This window comes from Plasmodium fragile (assembly GCF_000956335.1).
Source record: "Plasmodium fragile strain nilgiri unplaced genomic scaffold supercont1.33, whole genome shotgun sequence".
Taxonomy (NCBI): Eukaryota; Apicomplexa; class Aconoidasida; order Haemosporida; family Plasmodiidae; genus Plasmodium; species Plasmodium fragile.
The window spans coordinates 89,424-105,054 of NW_012192613.1; the positions used below are offsets into that span (position 1 = coordinate 89,424).

General features: G+C 39.2%; 5 protein-coding genes across 5 annotated transcripts in view; 3 read left to right on the forward strand and 2 right to left on the reverse strand.

The window, feature by feature from the left end:
* Positions 1-564, reverse strand: part of AK88_03067 (uncharacterized protein) — a gene marked incomplete at both ends in the record, with an annotated part of 3,752 nt that extends 3,188 nt beyond the window's left edge. Inside the window, one exon of the mRNA XM_012480690.1 lies at positions 82-564. Within this exon, the coding sequence (XP_012336113.1) occupies positions 82-564 (483 nt within the window). The remainder of the gene's footprint in view (positions 1-81) is intronic.
* A 1,700-nt stretch (positions 565-2,264) lies between these two features.
* AK88_03068 (uncharacterized protein) lies at positions 2,265-3,177 on the forward strand (the record flags this gene model as incomplete). The annotated part of the gene is made up of 3 exons (XM_012480691.1): positions 2,265-2,362; positions 2,728-2,836; positions 2,977-3,177. 3 exons carry the CDS (start codon positions 2,265-2,267, stop codon positions 3,175-3,177), a joined length of 408 nt encoding a protein of 135 aa, XP_012336114.1.
* An 873-nt stretch (positions 3,178-4,050) lies between these two features.
* AK88_03069 (uncharacterized protein) lies at positions 4,051-5,802 on the forward strand (the record flags this gene model as incomplete). Its single annotated transcript, XM_012480692.1, has 1 exon — positions 4,051-5,802. One exon carries the CDS (start codon positions 4,051-4,053, stop codon positions 5,800-5,802), a length of 1,752 nt encoding a protein of 583 aa, XP_012336115.1.
* A 2,160-nt stretch (positions 5,803-7,962) lies between these two features.
* AK88_03070 (uncharacterized protein) lies at positions 7,963-10,746 on the forward strand (the record flags this gene model as incomplete). The annotated part of the gene is made up of 1 exon (XM_012480693.1): positions 7,963-10,746. The coding sequence occupies one exon, from the start codon at positions 7,963-7,965 to the stop codon at positions 10,744-10,746; it is 2,784 nt and encodes a 927-aa protein (XP_012336116.1).
* A 1,704-nt stretch (positions 10,747-12,450) lies between these two features.
* On the reverse strand, positions 12,451-12,912 carry AK88_03071 (uncharacterized protein; the record flags this gene model as incomplete). The annotated part of the gene is made up of 1 exon (XM_012480694.1): positions 12,451-12,912. One exon carries the CDS (start codon positions 12,910-12,912, stop codon positions 12,451-12,453), a length of 462 nt encoding a protein of 153 aa, XP_012336117.1.
* Between the last annotated feature and the right edge of the window lie 2,719 nt (positions 12,913-15,631).

Consider the following 15,631-nt stretch of genomic DNA (forward strand, 5'->3'; position numbering starts at 1 on the left):
CATGTTAAAATATAAATGCAAAACATTTTTGTGTATAAAAAGGGAAGTGAAAAATGTTTTAAAATTTTTTGTTTTATAAACATCGTGATAATTGCATTTGTATTTTTCTGCCTTTTGTTCTTTCACCTCCAATAAATTCCCTTTGTGAAAAAATATCCTTTTTTCATCATCCTTATCAATTCTGTTCAGGTAAAGATATAGCGCCACATTAACAGCTATAATTATTCTGTCCAACTTACACTTATTAAATAGGTGTTTAAAACAAAGGAAGTTATTTTGAAGCGTATTTTTTACTTGCTTTGTTTGAAAAAAATCTTCCATATAATTTTCTATCCTCCTCGTTTTAATGTTATTCCATATCTCTGATACGTGTCTTTTGAAAGAGTAAATTTTTTTTACTCCCTTTTTTGTATTGGCTTTGTAAAGGGCATGATCATATTGTATGGTCGTTGGTTTGTGGCTTATTCGCGCATGTCCTGTCCGCTTGTAGTTGATCCTTTTGTGCAGAAATGCGGTTCCTATCGTAAAGCACGTTGCGATTGAAAGTAAGGTTAGCAGGTTCATTCTTCGCGGCAATGATGTCCCCTCGCGTTTGGGGAGAGATCAGCGGTGAGGCCAGTTGTACGTTCGGGTGGTACGCCCTGATGTATGCAACGAGAATTGAATGCTTCTCCTCCCCCGCATCGGATATGCCTGCACACGTTGCATCCCTTTTTAACGAGGCCCATCGAGACTTTTTTTTTTTTCAAGCCACGTGACGCTACGTTAGTATATATGGCGACTTGGAGTGCAGTGTACTTGGAATCCCCCAGGTTGGCTGCTGACCCATTTTTCGAGCTGCTTAAAAAGAGGGGCAGCAAATTGGCGGTACGCACACACACATTATTGCAACGTTGAAGTTATGCAATATATATTTGTCGCTATGTAATTATTGTGCCATTCCACACGTTTGCCGAGGTGTTGGGTACGGAGGGGACACTATTTATGTGCCTATCTTGGCACGCGTTTTGGGGGTGGGTAGGTGTAGCATAGTCGGTGAGGAGCTGTGTTGGCCAATTTTGCAAAGTCGAGCAACGGTCAGCACAGTGTGTTGCCACGTTATGGCAAGCACGTAAGGGATGGATACGCATAAATTGCATGAACACAAGGGCGCATCCCTACGGATTGGCAGGTAGATACATATATGTACGTACGCACATTCGCATGCATATGTGTACATAAATATATAGTAAGGAGGAATGGGGTTAATTGTCAACCTGTGAACCTCCGGAAAAAAAAAAATGGTTACATGAACTTTTGTATTTGTCCCATTTTAAAATTTGCATTTCGTACAATTTTAAAAATTAAATTTGATGAAAGGAGAAAAATTTCGAGAAAGTACCAACATGAACAGTTGAAATGGAATGCACATGCTCCCGTAATTTTGCGCACAGGCTAAAGCGGAAAGGGCAATATATATAATACGCGCGTATGTCGGAGGGGCGATTTTAATTTCACAGGGTTTGTAAATAAAAAATGTTGCGAACGTGGGGGAAATAAATTTTCCGTTTTTCTTTTTTTTTCTTTTTTTTTTTTTTTTTTTTTTTTTGGACTCCACTTTCAACTTTCGTATTTACAAAGGGAGCAGCATTTTGGTCATTTATTTTTGTTTGTTAATTTTTTCGCGTGGGATGGAAAATCTGAAAAAACTGGAGCAATTGAAAAATCGCAAAATTGGCAAGTTAAAACGGTAAAGGAAAAGGGGAGCGACATGTGAGAGGAACGCGAAACAAACACTAAACAAACGAAGAGAAGTGTCCCCCTTTTAATGATAAAAGGCCGATCCACGCCACACAGAAGACATCCCCAGAGTTTATCCTTTTTTTTTTTTTTACAATTGGTTATATGTCTAATTGGGCTGCTGGACAGTTGATTGTGGTGATCCGATGAGTAATGCACACACATACGCACATATTTTATTTCATTCGAAACGAAGCGTCCCATATTTTTTCCTTCCCTTTATTTATCACGTTGAGTAAAGGTATAAAGCGGATGTGCAGTACTATATAGTAGTCCCCCGTTAAAACGGTTCCATTGCTGAGTAACAACATGCACGGGGCACGCTCCACCGTGTGTATCTACGGGTGCCCCTTTGTATTTGCCGAGTCAACTTTTTCATGAAGGGCGGTATGTGAGAAAAACCCGCCAACCCTCATTCAACTAATGGAAACTATATCATCTCATTTATGTCTTTTTTTTTTTTTATTCTTCCAACCACTTGGCAGATGGATGGACACAAAGGAATGAACATGGACAAGCTGGGTGATTTGTTCAGTAGCACCGTTGGATTGATGCAGAATGCCCTGCAGGGCTTGACTCACAGGTGAGAAAGAGGTAGCGACGGGAGGGAGTAACGTTTATGCGTGTATAACACGTCTGTTGTGTCGTGTAAACCTGTTGCTATCCCCATCCCTGAATTGCTCCTTCCATTGGTTATTTCACTCCATCTGCATTTTTCCATTTTGATATGTGTGTGGAATGTTACCCATGAGAAAAAAATGGCGGGGATGGACATTATTTTTTTCCTCTGCACCCCCAAATTTGTCTCATGGGTAACAGTCCACACACGCATCACTACCCAATTTGACATACTTTTCTTTTGAAAAAAAAAAAAAAAAGCAGCAAGAATGGCATCTTAACGTATCTCAACTCGTGTCTCTTTTTTTCTTTTTTTTTTTTCCGGTACAGAGGTTCCACCATATATAATTTACTGTACATGAGTGACAATATGCAAAACAAGGGTGACTACGAGGAGCTCTTGCCGAATGAAATGAAAATTAACAAGCAGCAAATTATAGTAAGGCGTAGGTGAGAGTAGCGCGGAGTGGAAGAAGCGCATATGAGTGAGGAACTGTGGCATCCGCAAATATGTACAAAAGTTTGTCTTAACATGAATGAATAAATTTTTTTTTTTTTTTTTTTTTTTCCTTTTTGCAGAAATGGGTGTTGGGGGCCATTCTCCTCTACATGCTGGTCACCATTCTGTCGTATATTTTCGTGAACTACATTTTGTTCTACGCAGTGATCTTCATCGTCGCGGCTGTTGCGATCAAATTTTACTTTTACTACCAGCAAAGTGACGACACGCCGTTGTTGCAGCAGACGAATTACCACCACTTTGAAGCGCACAGCATTTAGCTGATTAGCGGATGTCGCGTTGTGTTTGGCACGGAGGAATGCTTCTGTTAAGAGGTTCGACACGTGTTCGGTGTACATCGCAGAGTAGATAAGCTTCGCACAAGTTTATACGTAATTGCAACGCGCAACGATGTGGAAATGCTCCCCTGCAGGGAAGAAAAGATTGTTGCATGTAGGGCGGCCAGCAAAAAAAGGTACGCAGTGCAAAGCAACATATAAAAATATAATACACTTTTATCATTTTTAATTTTTCGAAATTTTTTAAGTTTTCCTTTATCTGCTGTTCTCTTTCAACTGTGCTGTTCCCGGCCCTGCGTGCCTTTTTTTGTTTTTTCCCCCTTGTGGTGAGAAGAAGGTCGGATGCATAATTCTCGCAAACTTAGCTACGACCACATGGGGCTTTTTTCCATATGGCCCATAGCGCTTACCCCGTTATCACTTTCCTTTTTTTTTTTTTTTTTTTTTCATTGTTTGCGTTTTAAAAAATTTTTCCTAATTTAAAACAAATGATGCCAGTTTATTGGCAATTTTTCCAGTCGATTATTAAAGCGTTAAGAAGCGTTCGCATTGCTGCTTAGGGCTTCCCGCTTGTTGGTTGCACGGTTGCGATGCGGCCTTGATTTGGTGCCCTGCTTGGAAGAATCACTCACGCACAGATATAGGCGCAAGAGCTAATGCCGAAATAGGGTATCATTTTTGTGGCGCTTGAGGGTTGCATGGATACGCGCATGCATTGAAGCCCCTTTTTTAGTGACTTTTTTGGGGAAGAAAAACTCTGCCCCCCGTGAGGTTGCTACCTTGCGCCAGTTCGCAAGCTGAGGTCACCGTCCACCATTGCAACCCCTGCCTGCCTTTTCCCACCGCCACGCACCAATGGAAGCGAGCAGGAATAACCAGACAGCGCCTCTGAACAAGGAAGAGGCTGATATAAGTCCAATGGATGAAACCATTCAGGTTCGATCCATGTGCATCAATTGTGAGAAAGAAGGAGTAAACCAAATAGCAAAGTTAAACATCCCGTACTTCAAAAATGTACTGATACATTCATTTGAGTGCGGATTCTGCAACTACAGAAATAATGTTATACAAGATTTAAACACGATAAAGGAGAAAGGAGTAAAAATAATTTTTAAAATTAGCCAACGTGAGCATATGGATAGACAACTGATTAAGTCTGAGTATGGAGTGATGAAGATTCCTGAAATTGACTTTGAGATTCCGAAGGATACGCAAAAGGGGTCCATCAATACCATTGAGGGTTTTCTGCAAACTGCTTTGAGTAACCTCAACGAGTACCTCGGAAATTTGAAGCACATGTACTGGGAGGCCAATGGGCTCCCAGAAGGGTCAGCCATCGAGGGGGTGCAATCGCAGTCAGGCAAAACCCTCAATGAGGAACATGGCACAGATGCACACAATGTAGAAGGGCAAGTTAGCGGTAAGCTTGAACGTGCAGAAGATGCTCATGGGGAAGAGGCACGTGCAATAGACCAAACCAACCAAGGGGATAAACCCACCGATACAAATCTGCAGGGTCAACAAATGACCATAGAAAGTTACATAAAGCTAATCGAGTCCACAGTTCATAAATTGTCAACCTATATGGTGTCGAAGGATCCCATGTTTACCATCGAGGTTGTGGACCCATCAGGGCTCAGCTCCCTGGAGCACTACGATGAAGATCTGCAAAAAGGTATCGTCACGGTGGAGCATTACAAACGAAGCAAACAGGAATTAAACGAAATGGGATTTTATGAGGAAGATTTTGAGGGTAAAAATGACGGCAAAGAAAAGGAGGAACATGTAGTAGAAAAGGTTAAGAAGGAAAATTTCGATTTTATTAAAAAGTATGTGCATATGAATGACGCTGCGTGTAGCAGTGTGAACAGTGGCGCCGCCGTGCGGTACGAAAACATAAGCCAAGAGGAAGCGGGGAAGTTAATAGAGTCATTCACGTCCAATTGCCCCTGTTGCAATTACATGGGCTCCAACAACTTTTGCGAAATTAATATACCAGGTTTTAAAAAGTGCCTAATTATGTCTTATGTGTGTGCGAACTGCAACTTCAAAACGAGCGAAATTAAGAGCAGCGGCGAGATCAATCCTAAAGGGAAAAAAATTACCCTCACTGTAAAAAGTAAAAGCGACTTAAATAGGTTTGTAATCAAATCAGAAACGGCATCTATTCACATCCCCATTGTTGATCTTACGTCGGATTACGGAACCTTGGGTGGTTCTCTTACCACCATCGAGGGGCTCATTTTGAAAATAATCGAGTCGCTGGAGGATAAATTTAAATTTCTACTTGGGGATTCTAGCACCAATACACACGGAAACGATGAGGTGGGGGAGCAAACAAACGATAATGCAATTCAGAGAAACCAAATAAACAATGAGGAATCGATCACAATTAAAATAAAAAGCCTAATTGCGAACCTGTACAAGTTGTGCAAAACGGAGGAATTGTGCCCCTTCGATCTTGTCATTGACGATATTGCATCCAACAGTTACATATCAAGTGATGACATTGCGAACGATGAAAATTTAAAAGAAGAGGAATATGAAAGAACGTTTGAGCAAAATGACATGCTAGGCCTCACATCCATGAAGACGGAACATTACTGAAAGGGGCAAGAGAAAAAAAAAAAAAGACATTACAAGTAACGCATTGTGGTCTCTTTTAAAGTCAGAACAGATGAAAGAGTTTGTAAAAAAATTGCAATCATTTGTTTTCCCCACATTTGTGAACCTAAGAATTCGCATATTTGTTAATCTGGAAACATGTTTAATTTTGATTTTTCATGCAGTTTTTGTTTTTCCCCCAGGAAAAATTTATTTGTCCATTATTCATGTATGCAAACTCCATACAAGCGAGCTAATTGGTCCCTAGGAACACCCTGTGATTTCATTTGGGGGCGTATAAATTCGTTTTGGCCCCCGCCATTAGTTACGTTTGATGTGCATATTACCACGTTAACATGTACGCCTATGTACACACGCCTACGTGCTTAATTATTATGCCCCTTTTTGAACAACTATATTAACAACAGCAAAGCTAAGGAGGATAAGTATTTTTTTTTTTTGGGGTCGCAAAAAAGGCTGCCCCACAACTTTTGCAATTCTGTACATTGTAACATAATATCCGGATGGACATGTATCACGCGGGGGAGAAAAACCCTACGTTGTTTTGGTTGTGCATAAGCGAGTTGCATGATGGATCGCTAAGCCAGTTAAACTTTCGAAGTGCACGCAGATAGGCAATGCGCATGCACATGCACATATATACACACATATATATGTGCGACACGCATGACACCGGTAATAGCGCCTTATTGGGTACAGCAACAGAGACACCGGTGTACATAACAAGATCGTGTTGTAGAAGTTCGATTTTGGTTCAGCCGTATAGAGGTTACTGGTTGCCGATTTTTTTCTTCATCGTCTTTGTGTATGTTATATATATATTCATATGCATATGGGCAGTTTGTTGAAGAACGTGAGTTGCACTATGTTGTCGTTTAACCCTTTTGCCCATTTTTGCAAACTCGGAAACGTACGCAACTTTCATGTTTTTATACGCTCTACAAAGCCGTCACAATTTTGCGTCCAAAATGCCTAATCAGGGTGTAACGGTATACATAGATTTTATATCCATCCTTTTTGTCGAATCATCCATTTTGGTACGTGTACATTTGTCGCATAAGCTTTGCATGTTCTTGGTTGCGTATGCATACGCGATGGAAAAAAAAAAAAAAAAAAAAAAAAACGAACAATCAAGGTAATAATTAAATATAGGCAATATACATATGTTTTTTTTTTTTTTTTTAACGTGTGTGCATGTGTGTATGCAGATATATTCACTACATGCTTGTCCTCGCAAAAATGTAAAAAAAAAAAAAAAAAAAAAAAAGGGAAAAGTCTTAAGAAATCATTTGATACGCTTAAGAGTATACATACAAACGTACACACATAATATGTAAGGTATATGTACATATTTATACATTTGCATGTTTCCATATATTCGCATTTTCCTACTTGTTCTTCGATTTTCCACTTTATTTTTTCATCCACAGTTAATTTACTCACTTGAAAATTTTTAAAAAAATTACAAAAATAATGTTTACATGCTTATTCATTTACCCAAACGTATACACTTACTCGTCAGTGGCATTCCCCGTCAGTTAGCAGAAATTATGTGACCTAGCAAATTGCTCAAAATTGTTCTTAAAAAAAAATTCATATGTATATTAAAATTTATATGAGGACATTTAGAAACAATCTACATGTTTTGATAGCATATTATTAAAAACGTAATTTGTTGGAAAATGTAGCCAGTATACCTTTTTTTATTAATTATGATGAGAGCCATTTGTGCATTTCGCGTCATTTCATTGTAATTTCATTTTCCCTTGTCATTTATCGTTAATAGATCGATTTTTTTTTCTGTCTTGATGAGCTAATTAGTTCGTCCATTTTATCTGTCTTGTCCGGCTAATTAGCATGTTTCTTTGTTTGTCTTGTTTGGATAATTGTTTTCCTCTTTTTTGCCTCACCTATTCGGGTGACTAGTTTGCATTTTTTGCCTGACCAGTTCGGGTGACTAGTTTGCATTTTTTTTGGCTGACCTGTTCAGGCGATTAATTTGTATTTTTTTGGCTGACATGTTTAGCCAATTAGTTAAATTGGCTCAATTTTTTTTTTTTTTTTTTTTTTTTTTTTTTTTTGGCTTGTCCATCTCGCGGTAAGCCTTCTCAAATTAAAAACCTCTCTGCCAAATTAAAAAAAATGAAGATGTCAGTAACCCTCCGTCAACATTTTTGGAAGACGAAGCTGTGCCCCCTTCATATGGAAAACAGGTGTAAGGAAGGAAGTAACTGTGACTATGCCCATTCGATTGAAGATTTGCGATCAATTCCAGATTTGAAAAGAACCAAGTTATGTTACAAACTGCTAAAAGGAGAAAAATGTTTTAATAAAAAATGTAATTATGCCCATAACCAGGAGGAACTAAAATCTGCGCAGAATTTATTTGCGTACAAATCTTCTATGTGTAAATTTGTTGCCAATAAGACTTGTCTCAACGGATCCACGTGTCGTTTTGCTCACAGCATTGATGAATTGAGGGTGCCAAGAATACCAGAAATTTTGCTAGAAAAAACAAATGCGGAAAGATCAGAAGGAGTGGACGGAGAAAGCAACCTCTTGCTGTTCGAAAATGGAGGCAATATTATATGTGAAGGCAGCGGTGATATGAACTACACAGGGAAAGACAATGCGGGGTGTGGTGGCATGGAAAATAACTTCCCTAACAGCTTGGAAAATAGTTTGTCAAAGAACATGGCCAGGAGCTTCCACAAAAATGGTGGCAGAAATGGTAACAAGAATGGAAACAGGAATAGCCACCAGAATGGCAACAAAAATTTCACCCAAAGCTTCGACTTGATGCTGAGCAATTTCAACTCGATGCAGATAACGCAGAATGAACACAGGTATAATAACACGAATGGCGGCTTAGGCCAGAACAGAAATAACGGAGCAAATTATCACAGAGAGGAAAGGAAAAGACGCGATAGAAACAGAAATAGGAATAAAGAAAAGCAGTTAAAATTAAAACTGAAGAATTCAAATTATGTAAAGAATTACGAACAGGACAGTACTAACAATAATAAAGCAGTGATTAATAGCTTTGGTTCGTCTTGCAATAAAAAAAAGTACGCCGAGGAGAGAGACAAATTTTACGACAGCAACACAACCATATCGTCAAGTTTGAACTGCGCAGAGGAGGGAAAGAATGACCAAATGAATACTGAGGCCTGTGTGAGTAACACGTTTGAGAAGGTTGATATGAATGAGTGCTATGTGAAAACGGAGGAGAGTATCGGGGGCGGTTCAGGCGGGCAGGAGGAGAAGGACGCAGACGGGGGTGATATTGAAAATGCGGCCAGAAGCGAAGCCAGAAGCGCAGTGGAGGGTAGTGTCGAAGGTGCAGGCGGAAAAGCAGAGGGTGACGCTGAGCGCGGCGGACAAACCAGCACGGAAACACTTATTCAACCGAGCGATAACAAAAGCAAAGTTAAAAGGAAAAATGACCCCAAGAGTCACCCTGTGCAGAAAAATGACCCCAAGAGTCCCCTTGTACAGAAAAATCACCTCAATTGCGACATCACCAGTGGCAGCGCAGAACTCCAGACCAACAATCAGCACATAATGAATGGCCAAACGACTGAAGCAAATTATATGAACTACAACTACGACTATAACAATTATGTAAACCCGGTAGTTTATAACAAAATGATGCAAATGAAGTACAATGCATATAACCCCTATTTTAATTATAACCAAGCAAATAATAATGCATGCAAATATGATGCTGGTGCCATGTCTAGTCCTTACCCACCTTTTGCCAAGCCGAATGAATTTTTTATGTACGATCATCAAAATAATGTGCCCCATATGACACCAAATTATTATGGCAATTGTTTATATTTTTACGCAAATCCATATAGTTATGGGCAGTGTGCTATGATGAATAAAATGAAGGGTGGCGATAACGGGGCTCGGGAAAATTTCAGCTACGGAGCAGATCAGGCGAAGGGCAATGTTAATGGTACGGGAGAACTAGTCGGATTTAGCGGCGGTGATGACAACCATGTAATAGCGAAGATGCAGGGGGAGCAGAACGACCCAGAGGAGGTGACCTCATCGGAGGAGCTAACCCCATCGGAGGACGTGCCAAACGATGAGGAGTCCCTAAATGATAGGCAGAATGCCAAACACGAGGTAAGCAGCGGCGGCGAGGAAGAAGCTTCAGATGAAGCAGATCCGCTAAACGGACAGCAGGAAGGGACTACCGATGGAGAAAATACACAACCAGACGAAAGCAAGCTCGGGAAAATAAATAAACATAAGGGACACACACAGAAGTGTAGCGTTACAGAATTGAAAGCAAAAAGGGAGCAACAACAGGTACATATGAACACGCGCTTACGAAATGATTGTAGTAAAAAAAGTAACAACTCCTTGGTGGGAACAAACGCATGGAACAAATGTCCAAGTGGGAATGTCACAGAAGAACGAATGAAGCAGGCAAAGGGAAACACCAAGCAGAAGAAAAAAAAATTATCAAAATTGCTTTCGCTAAACAGTGCAAACAAGAGCTGCAGTAGAGACGTGTGCGTAGAGAATGAGAACACCGTTGGGGAAAACACAAAGGGAAGCAACAAACACATCGACAGCGCGATGTATGGTAGCAGTGGAAATTGTGGGAATGGGCCTAATGTTATCAAATACCCTAAAAATGCACAGCTTCAATATAATGGTCAGGTGAATCCCTCTTCCGTGTACAGCTACATATTACACGCAAACAATACAGAGAGTGCAAATTGCGAGAAGAGGTTTGTGAAGCCGCCCCCAAATGACATGGATCTGTATATGAACAACCACTACCACATGAACCAGCTGGCTAACGAGCAGATGATGTACAATTTAAGCGGTCGGAACTATGGTTACTATTACTACCCCTATGTGCCGCCCGTCGCCGCCTACACTGATGAGGTCTACTTGAATTAGGAAATCCCGCAGCGATTGCTGAAGCGATTGTAGCAGCCATTGCCGCGTCTCATACCGGATAGCACCCTGCTGGTTCGCCCACTAATGTGTCATGTGGATGTACGTCGTGCACGTCTGAAGGGCGCAGAGTTCGAGTAACTGCGAACATCATGACGCGCTAAAACGCGTTCGCATATATACACATATATATATGTATATACATACGCATGTGTGTACAGATACATATGCGAGCGCGACGCAGTGGGACGGCTCACCGACGCGATTCGAAAAATGGTCCAGCCAAATGTTTGTCTTTTCTGTGGACCCCTCCGCAGTTACATTGCTGGCAATGTATACCCGGAGGAGGCTTTTTTTTTTTTTTTTTTTTTTTTTCAAAACTGACTGAAAGGGGGGAAAATTCAAATGCCATTTAAGTGTATTAAAATGTGTGGTCATATGAATTACGTAGATAATACGTTGCACAGCTTGGCATATTTTTTATTTTGTTTTTTTTTTTTTATCTTCGAATTAACTTTGCCTTAAACTTTGTCATTGTAATGCTACTCCGGGACTTTCTCCTTATCGAAAAGTGTTCTCTTTTTCAAAGGAAGAAAACGAAGAAAAAATCTTCTATATATTTGCACAAATATATTTAGGGTAATTGTTTTGAAAAAAAAAAAAAATTAAAAACAGTGAAGTTCTTCATATTATGAATGAATTAAAAAAACAAGAATGACACATTATTGCAACAATACGAAAATTTAGAACAAATATAATTATATCATGAGCATGCATATATCTGTATATCTACACACCTGTGCGTACGTACATATAAGCATACATATGCAGCGCAAAAAGGTTTGTGCATTTCTTAGCTGTTAAAATGGTCATTCGCATATGTGCACGCGTGGAGGCTGCACACACATGCAAACGTACACATGTAGACACGTATATACAATATGTCAAATTCCGTGGACACATATACATATAAAATTGTTCACATAATCCTTGGTCATTTTTTTTTTTTTTTTTTTTTTTGCATAACTAATATTTTGATTTTAAATGGTTATAAATGGGTGAAAAAAAAAAAAAAAAGGCAGCTATATAAAATGTGTGATGTATAAATGGGAAAATAAAAAAAAAAAAAAAAAAAAAAAAAGAAGTTACATATGTTAAACTCATAAAAATGAGAAATGAAAAATCCTAATCGGGCACATATACATATATTGTGTATATATTCAATCTTCCTAATATTGCAGGCCCTTTTCTCCTCATAAATCGATATGAAAGCGTTATGTTTTTACTGAACTGGGCTAAGGTTTGTTCTGTTTCGCTTGAGCATAGGACCATGTGGACACGTTCCTTTGTGCTGTGGCAGTGGATGTAAAAAGAACAATCGTCAGATATGTCACATACATCTACATAACAGCTAAACTGCGCTATTCACGGATTTAACTTGAGAATATTATGTGGGATTCGTTACAAAGGGGAAAAGTCTTGTCTAATAACTCGATTTGAGTTTTTATCCTTCAGCTGATAATCACACTTGCCCAAACGAGTAACTGCTTCTCACATGTACAATTTTCACTAGCCCACCACCATTTGCAGCTTCTTCCGTTTTGTCCCTCCATTTTTTTTTTTTTTTTTTTTTTTTTTTCGTCTTCTACGTGGCAGTCCCGCACAACAAGGCTTCTACACACCTACCTCTCCTTCAATATTAAGTGCTCAATACAAATCCTTCTTGGAGACAATGCTCTTAATTTTGTTATGTATTTTTTTGTTGGATTTTTCAAAGTAAAACATATTGGCTAAATTCTTGGGTATTTTATCATGCAGTAAGTCACATAATTTTTTATCCACAGTAGCATAATGCTTGTCGATCCATTTAAAATAAATATAGCCTGCGCCCTGGAAGGTGTCACTATATAACCAGAAAAAAAAGGCCAATTTTAATTCTGAATAAAATGGAACATAATTCATTACGTGCACTAACAAAAAGGCTTCTAGGTATGAGTACAGAGAGTACATAATCCAGTAGGTGAGGAAATGGATGTATTGAACGAACTCGTCATTTGGCTTGTCCTTTTTATTTAGTAATAAATTGTACGTTTTGATTGCAGGGCATATTATTGACACTATTAAATTTATCAAGTGCATCATGTTCTTGGGAAACAAGTGTAGCCCCATTTTGCTCAAGGTGTATATTTGAAGAAGGAATGGAAAAAAAAAAAAAACTAAAAAAGATAGGACTAGGAAGTGAGATTAGGCGTGGACGTCACACACACGTAGACGGGGCTCGCTTCTTGCTGCTTCTAATTTATGCGTTAACTAATTCCTCTGTACGCACCCTAATCAGTGTAGCTGTCTTAAAACACGATCGTGTTATATCTGCAGTGAGGAGGTGGAGGGAATGTAAAGTGAAAGATAACAAAATAATAAAAAAAATTTATAATAACTCAGTGTCCACTGCCCTATCATCGGGATGCGGAAACATACAATTTTATACGCACGGGGGGGGAGGATGAAGAAAAATGCAACTATACAAACATCAATTTCATTTATCATGAAGCAACAGGCATGGGGAAAGCTCATGGGTGATATATAGTACCCCACGTAGTCATACAGGCTACTATAACGTTTAACTTTGGGTGCATAAAATTGGGGGATACATTTTTGTTACGTAGAAATGGAGAAATGGCACATGTGAGCGCATGGGGCAGCGGAGGGTGTTTAATCAGAACGCACTTCCAATGTACATGGTTACGACAATATACTTGCGCAGGGTGAAAAAAAAAAAAAAGAATATATGTATACATATACAGGCCAAACGTTCAATGCGTTGAAAACTCATGTTGAAAAAAAATGCAAGCGATCGATCAAGCGTGCCACCTTGTGAACGTCACGTAGGGCGGCGGGTCTTATCCACGCACGCGCGACATACATACAGAAAAGGTACAGTTCGGTGGGTACGTATGCTCGTATACTAACACCTAGAAGACAGGGGTATTAGCAAAGGCGTTCGAGGTATACAATGTCATGCACAAATGTGATACATATAGCACTTGGCACAAAACCCACGCGTACATCCATACGTAACCATTGGAGATGGGATCAGGCGATTGGTCTGTGTCCGCGCGAACTCAGACCATCGACACGATCCTTTATTCATTTCACTGAAACGGTGCCGCAGGTTCGTTGCTCTCAATGAGTTGGGCATACGGCGACAATGGACAATGCAGCATGCGAGGGGTACGCAAACAGGGTTTGGAAAAAAGGACATGCGCAAGGGGGGTATATATTATGCACGTTCGGGCAATATTCTAGGTTGCCCCAAATTCGCATATCGCGCCTCACAACTGGCGTATTACGTTTGAATTCATGATGCGGCATCCTCGATGATAAACGCGATGGCAAACGCTCTGTACGCACTTCCACGCCCTCAAAGGACGATGATGCGCCTTTAAGCTTACCTGCAAAAATCTAACTCGCTGAATGCATAGAAAGAAATGTTCGGGGATCGTTTTACTTTTTGGAGGTTTTTTTTTTTCTGAGGATTCAAACAATCAAAGGAGATATATTTCCAAACATGATACAAAAAAAAAAAAAAAAAAGGAATACTTAAAGTTAAGGTTACATTGAAACTTCTAAATAAAATATGTACCCGCGAAAGAGTTCATATGAATGGTTATATATATGTGCTGATTTGATCAGAAAAAAATAGCAAAGATGAAAAGTTCGCGCGGGCAGCCTTGAATGGCAAAGTAACATAATTCTGAAGATTCACATGTTTTTTTAAATATAGCAGTTTAAAATTGGTAATTCATGTATAATTTTTAACTGCGATATTCTGAAACGTAAGTTAATACGTACTGAAAAATTCGTCACAAATGAATTTTTCCTTTTTTTTTTTTTTTTTTTTTTTTTTCGGTCGGGGGAATATACGTAAAAAAATAAAATGTATTTTACTTTCCTAATAAAAAAAAAACAAAAAAAAACATATTGACAACCTGGCATTCCTTTATTTTTAATTTGTCAGCAGATTTTTTTTCGTGAAACAATGTAATTATATTAAATAGAAGAAGGGAATTCATGTATTCTTTCTTTTTCATTTTTTTGGTTGTATTTTATGTTTTCGCTCGTTTTCTTATTTTTCGCTACTTTTATATCCATTTCGCCTTTTTTTATTTTTTTTTTTGTGCCCCCCTCTCTGCTTTACCCTTTTGGTTAAATTAAAAGCAAAAAGACCCTGGCTCCGCAAAATTGAAGCATTATGTATACGTACATATATGCGCGTATGCACACGGAGGACTGATGAAATAAAATTATGCTTCCCTTCCCTTGTTAAATAAGAACGCTTAAAAGGAGGTATTGTCTGTCACGTTCCTCGCCTTAAGAGGGGATCAGTCCATTAATTTGTTTGTTCATGAAGTTAAGGGAGGCCGAATTAATATTTACCTTTCCGTCCTTTCTTACATGTCGCAGGTCCAACGCTCGGGGTTGTAATATAATTACCATAAATTGTACGAGTGTACATATTTTTCAGAATGGGCTTATGACTGGCGTGCGTATTATGGTCAAGTACGCATAGCAGCGGTGAGCATATTTTTTCTTTTCTTTTTATTTTTTTCCTGTCCCCCCCCCAGGACGGATTAAATGTCAGGGCATATATTGTGTACGTATGCTTTCATGGAACATTTTTTAAATCCCTATATTTGTACCCACTTCCCCACTCCGTCTGCTCATGGTGGTAATCGTCTTAGCGGTTAAGCGGATATGCCGTTCATGGTGATTCTCCTGTGTTTACGCAAAAATGTTAAGAACGGAATCTTCACCTGTCCATACGCCCCCACTCCGATGTTTTTACCCCTCGTGGCAGGACGCATAATAAGAAAAAAAAAAAAAAAAA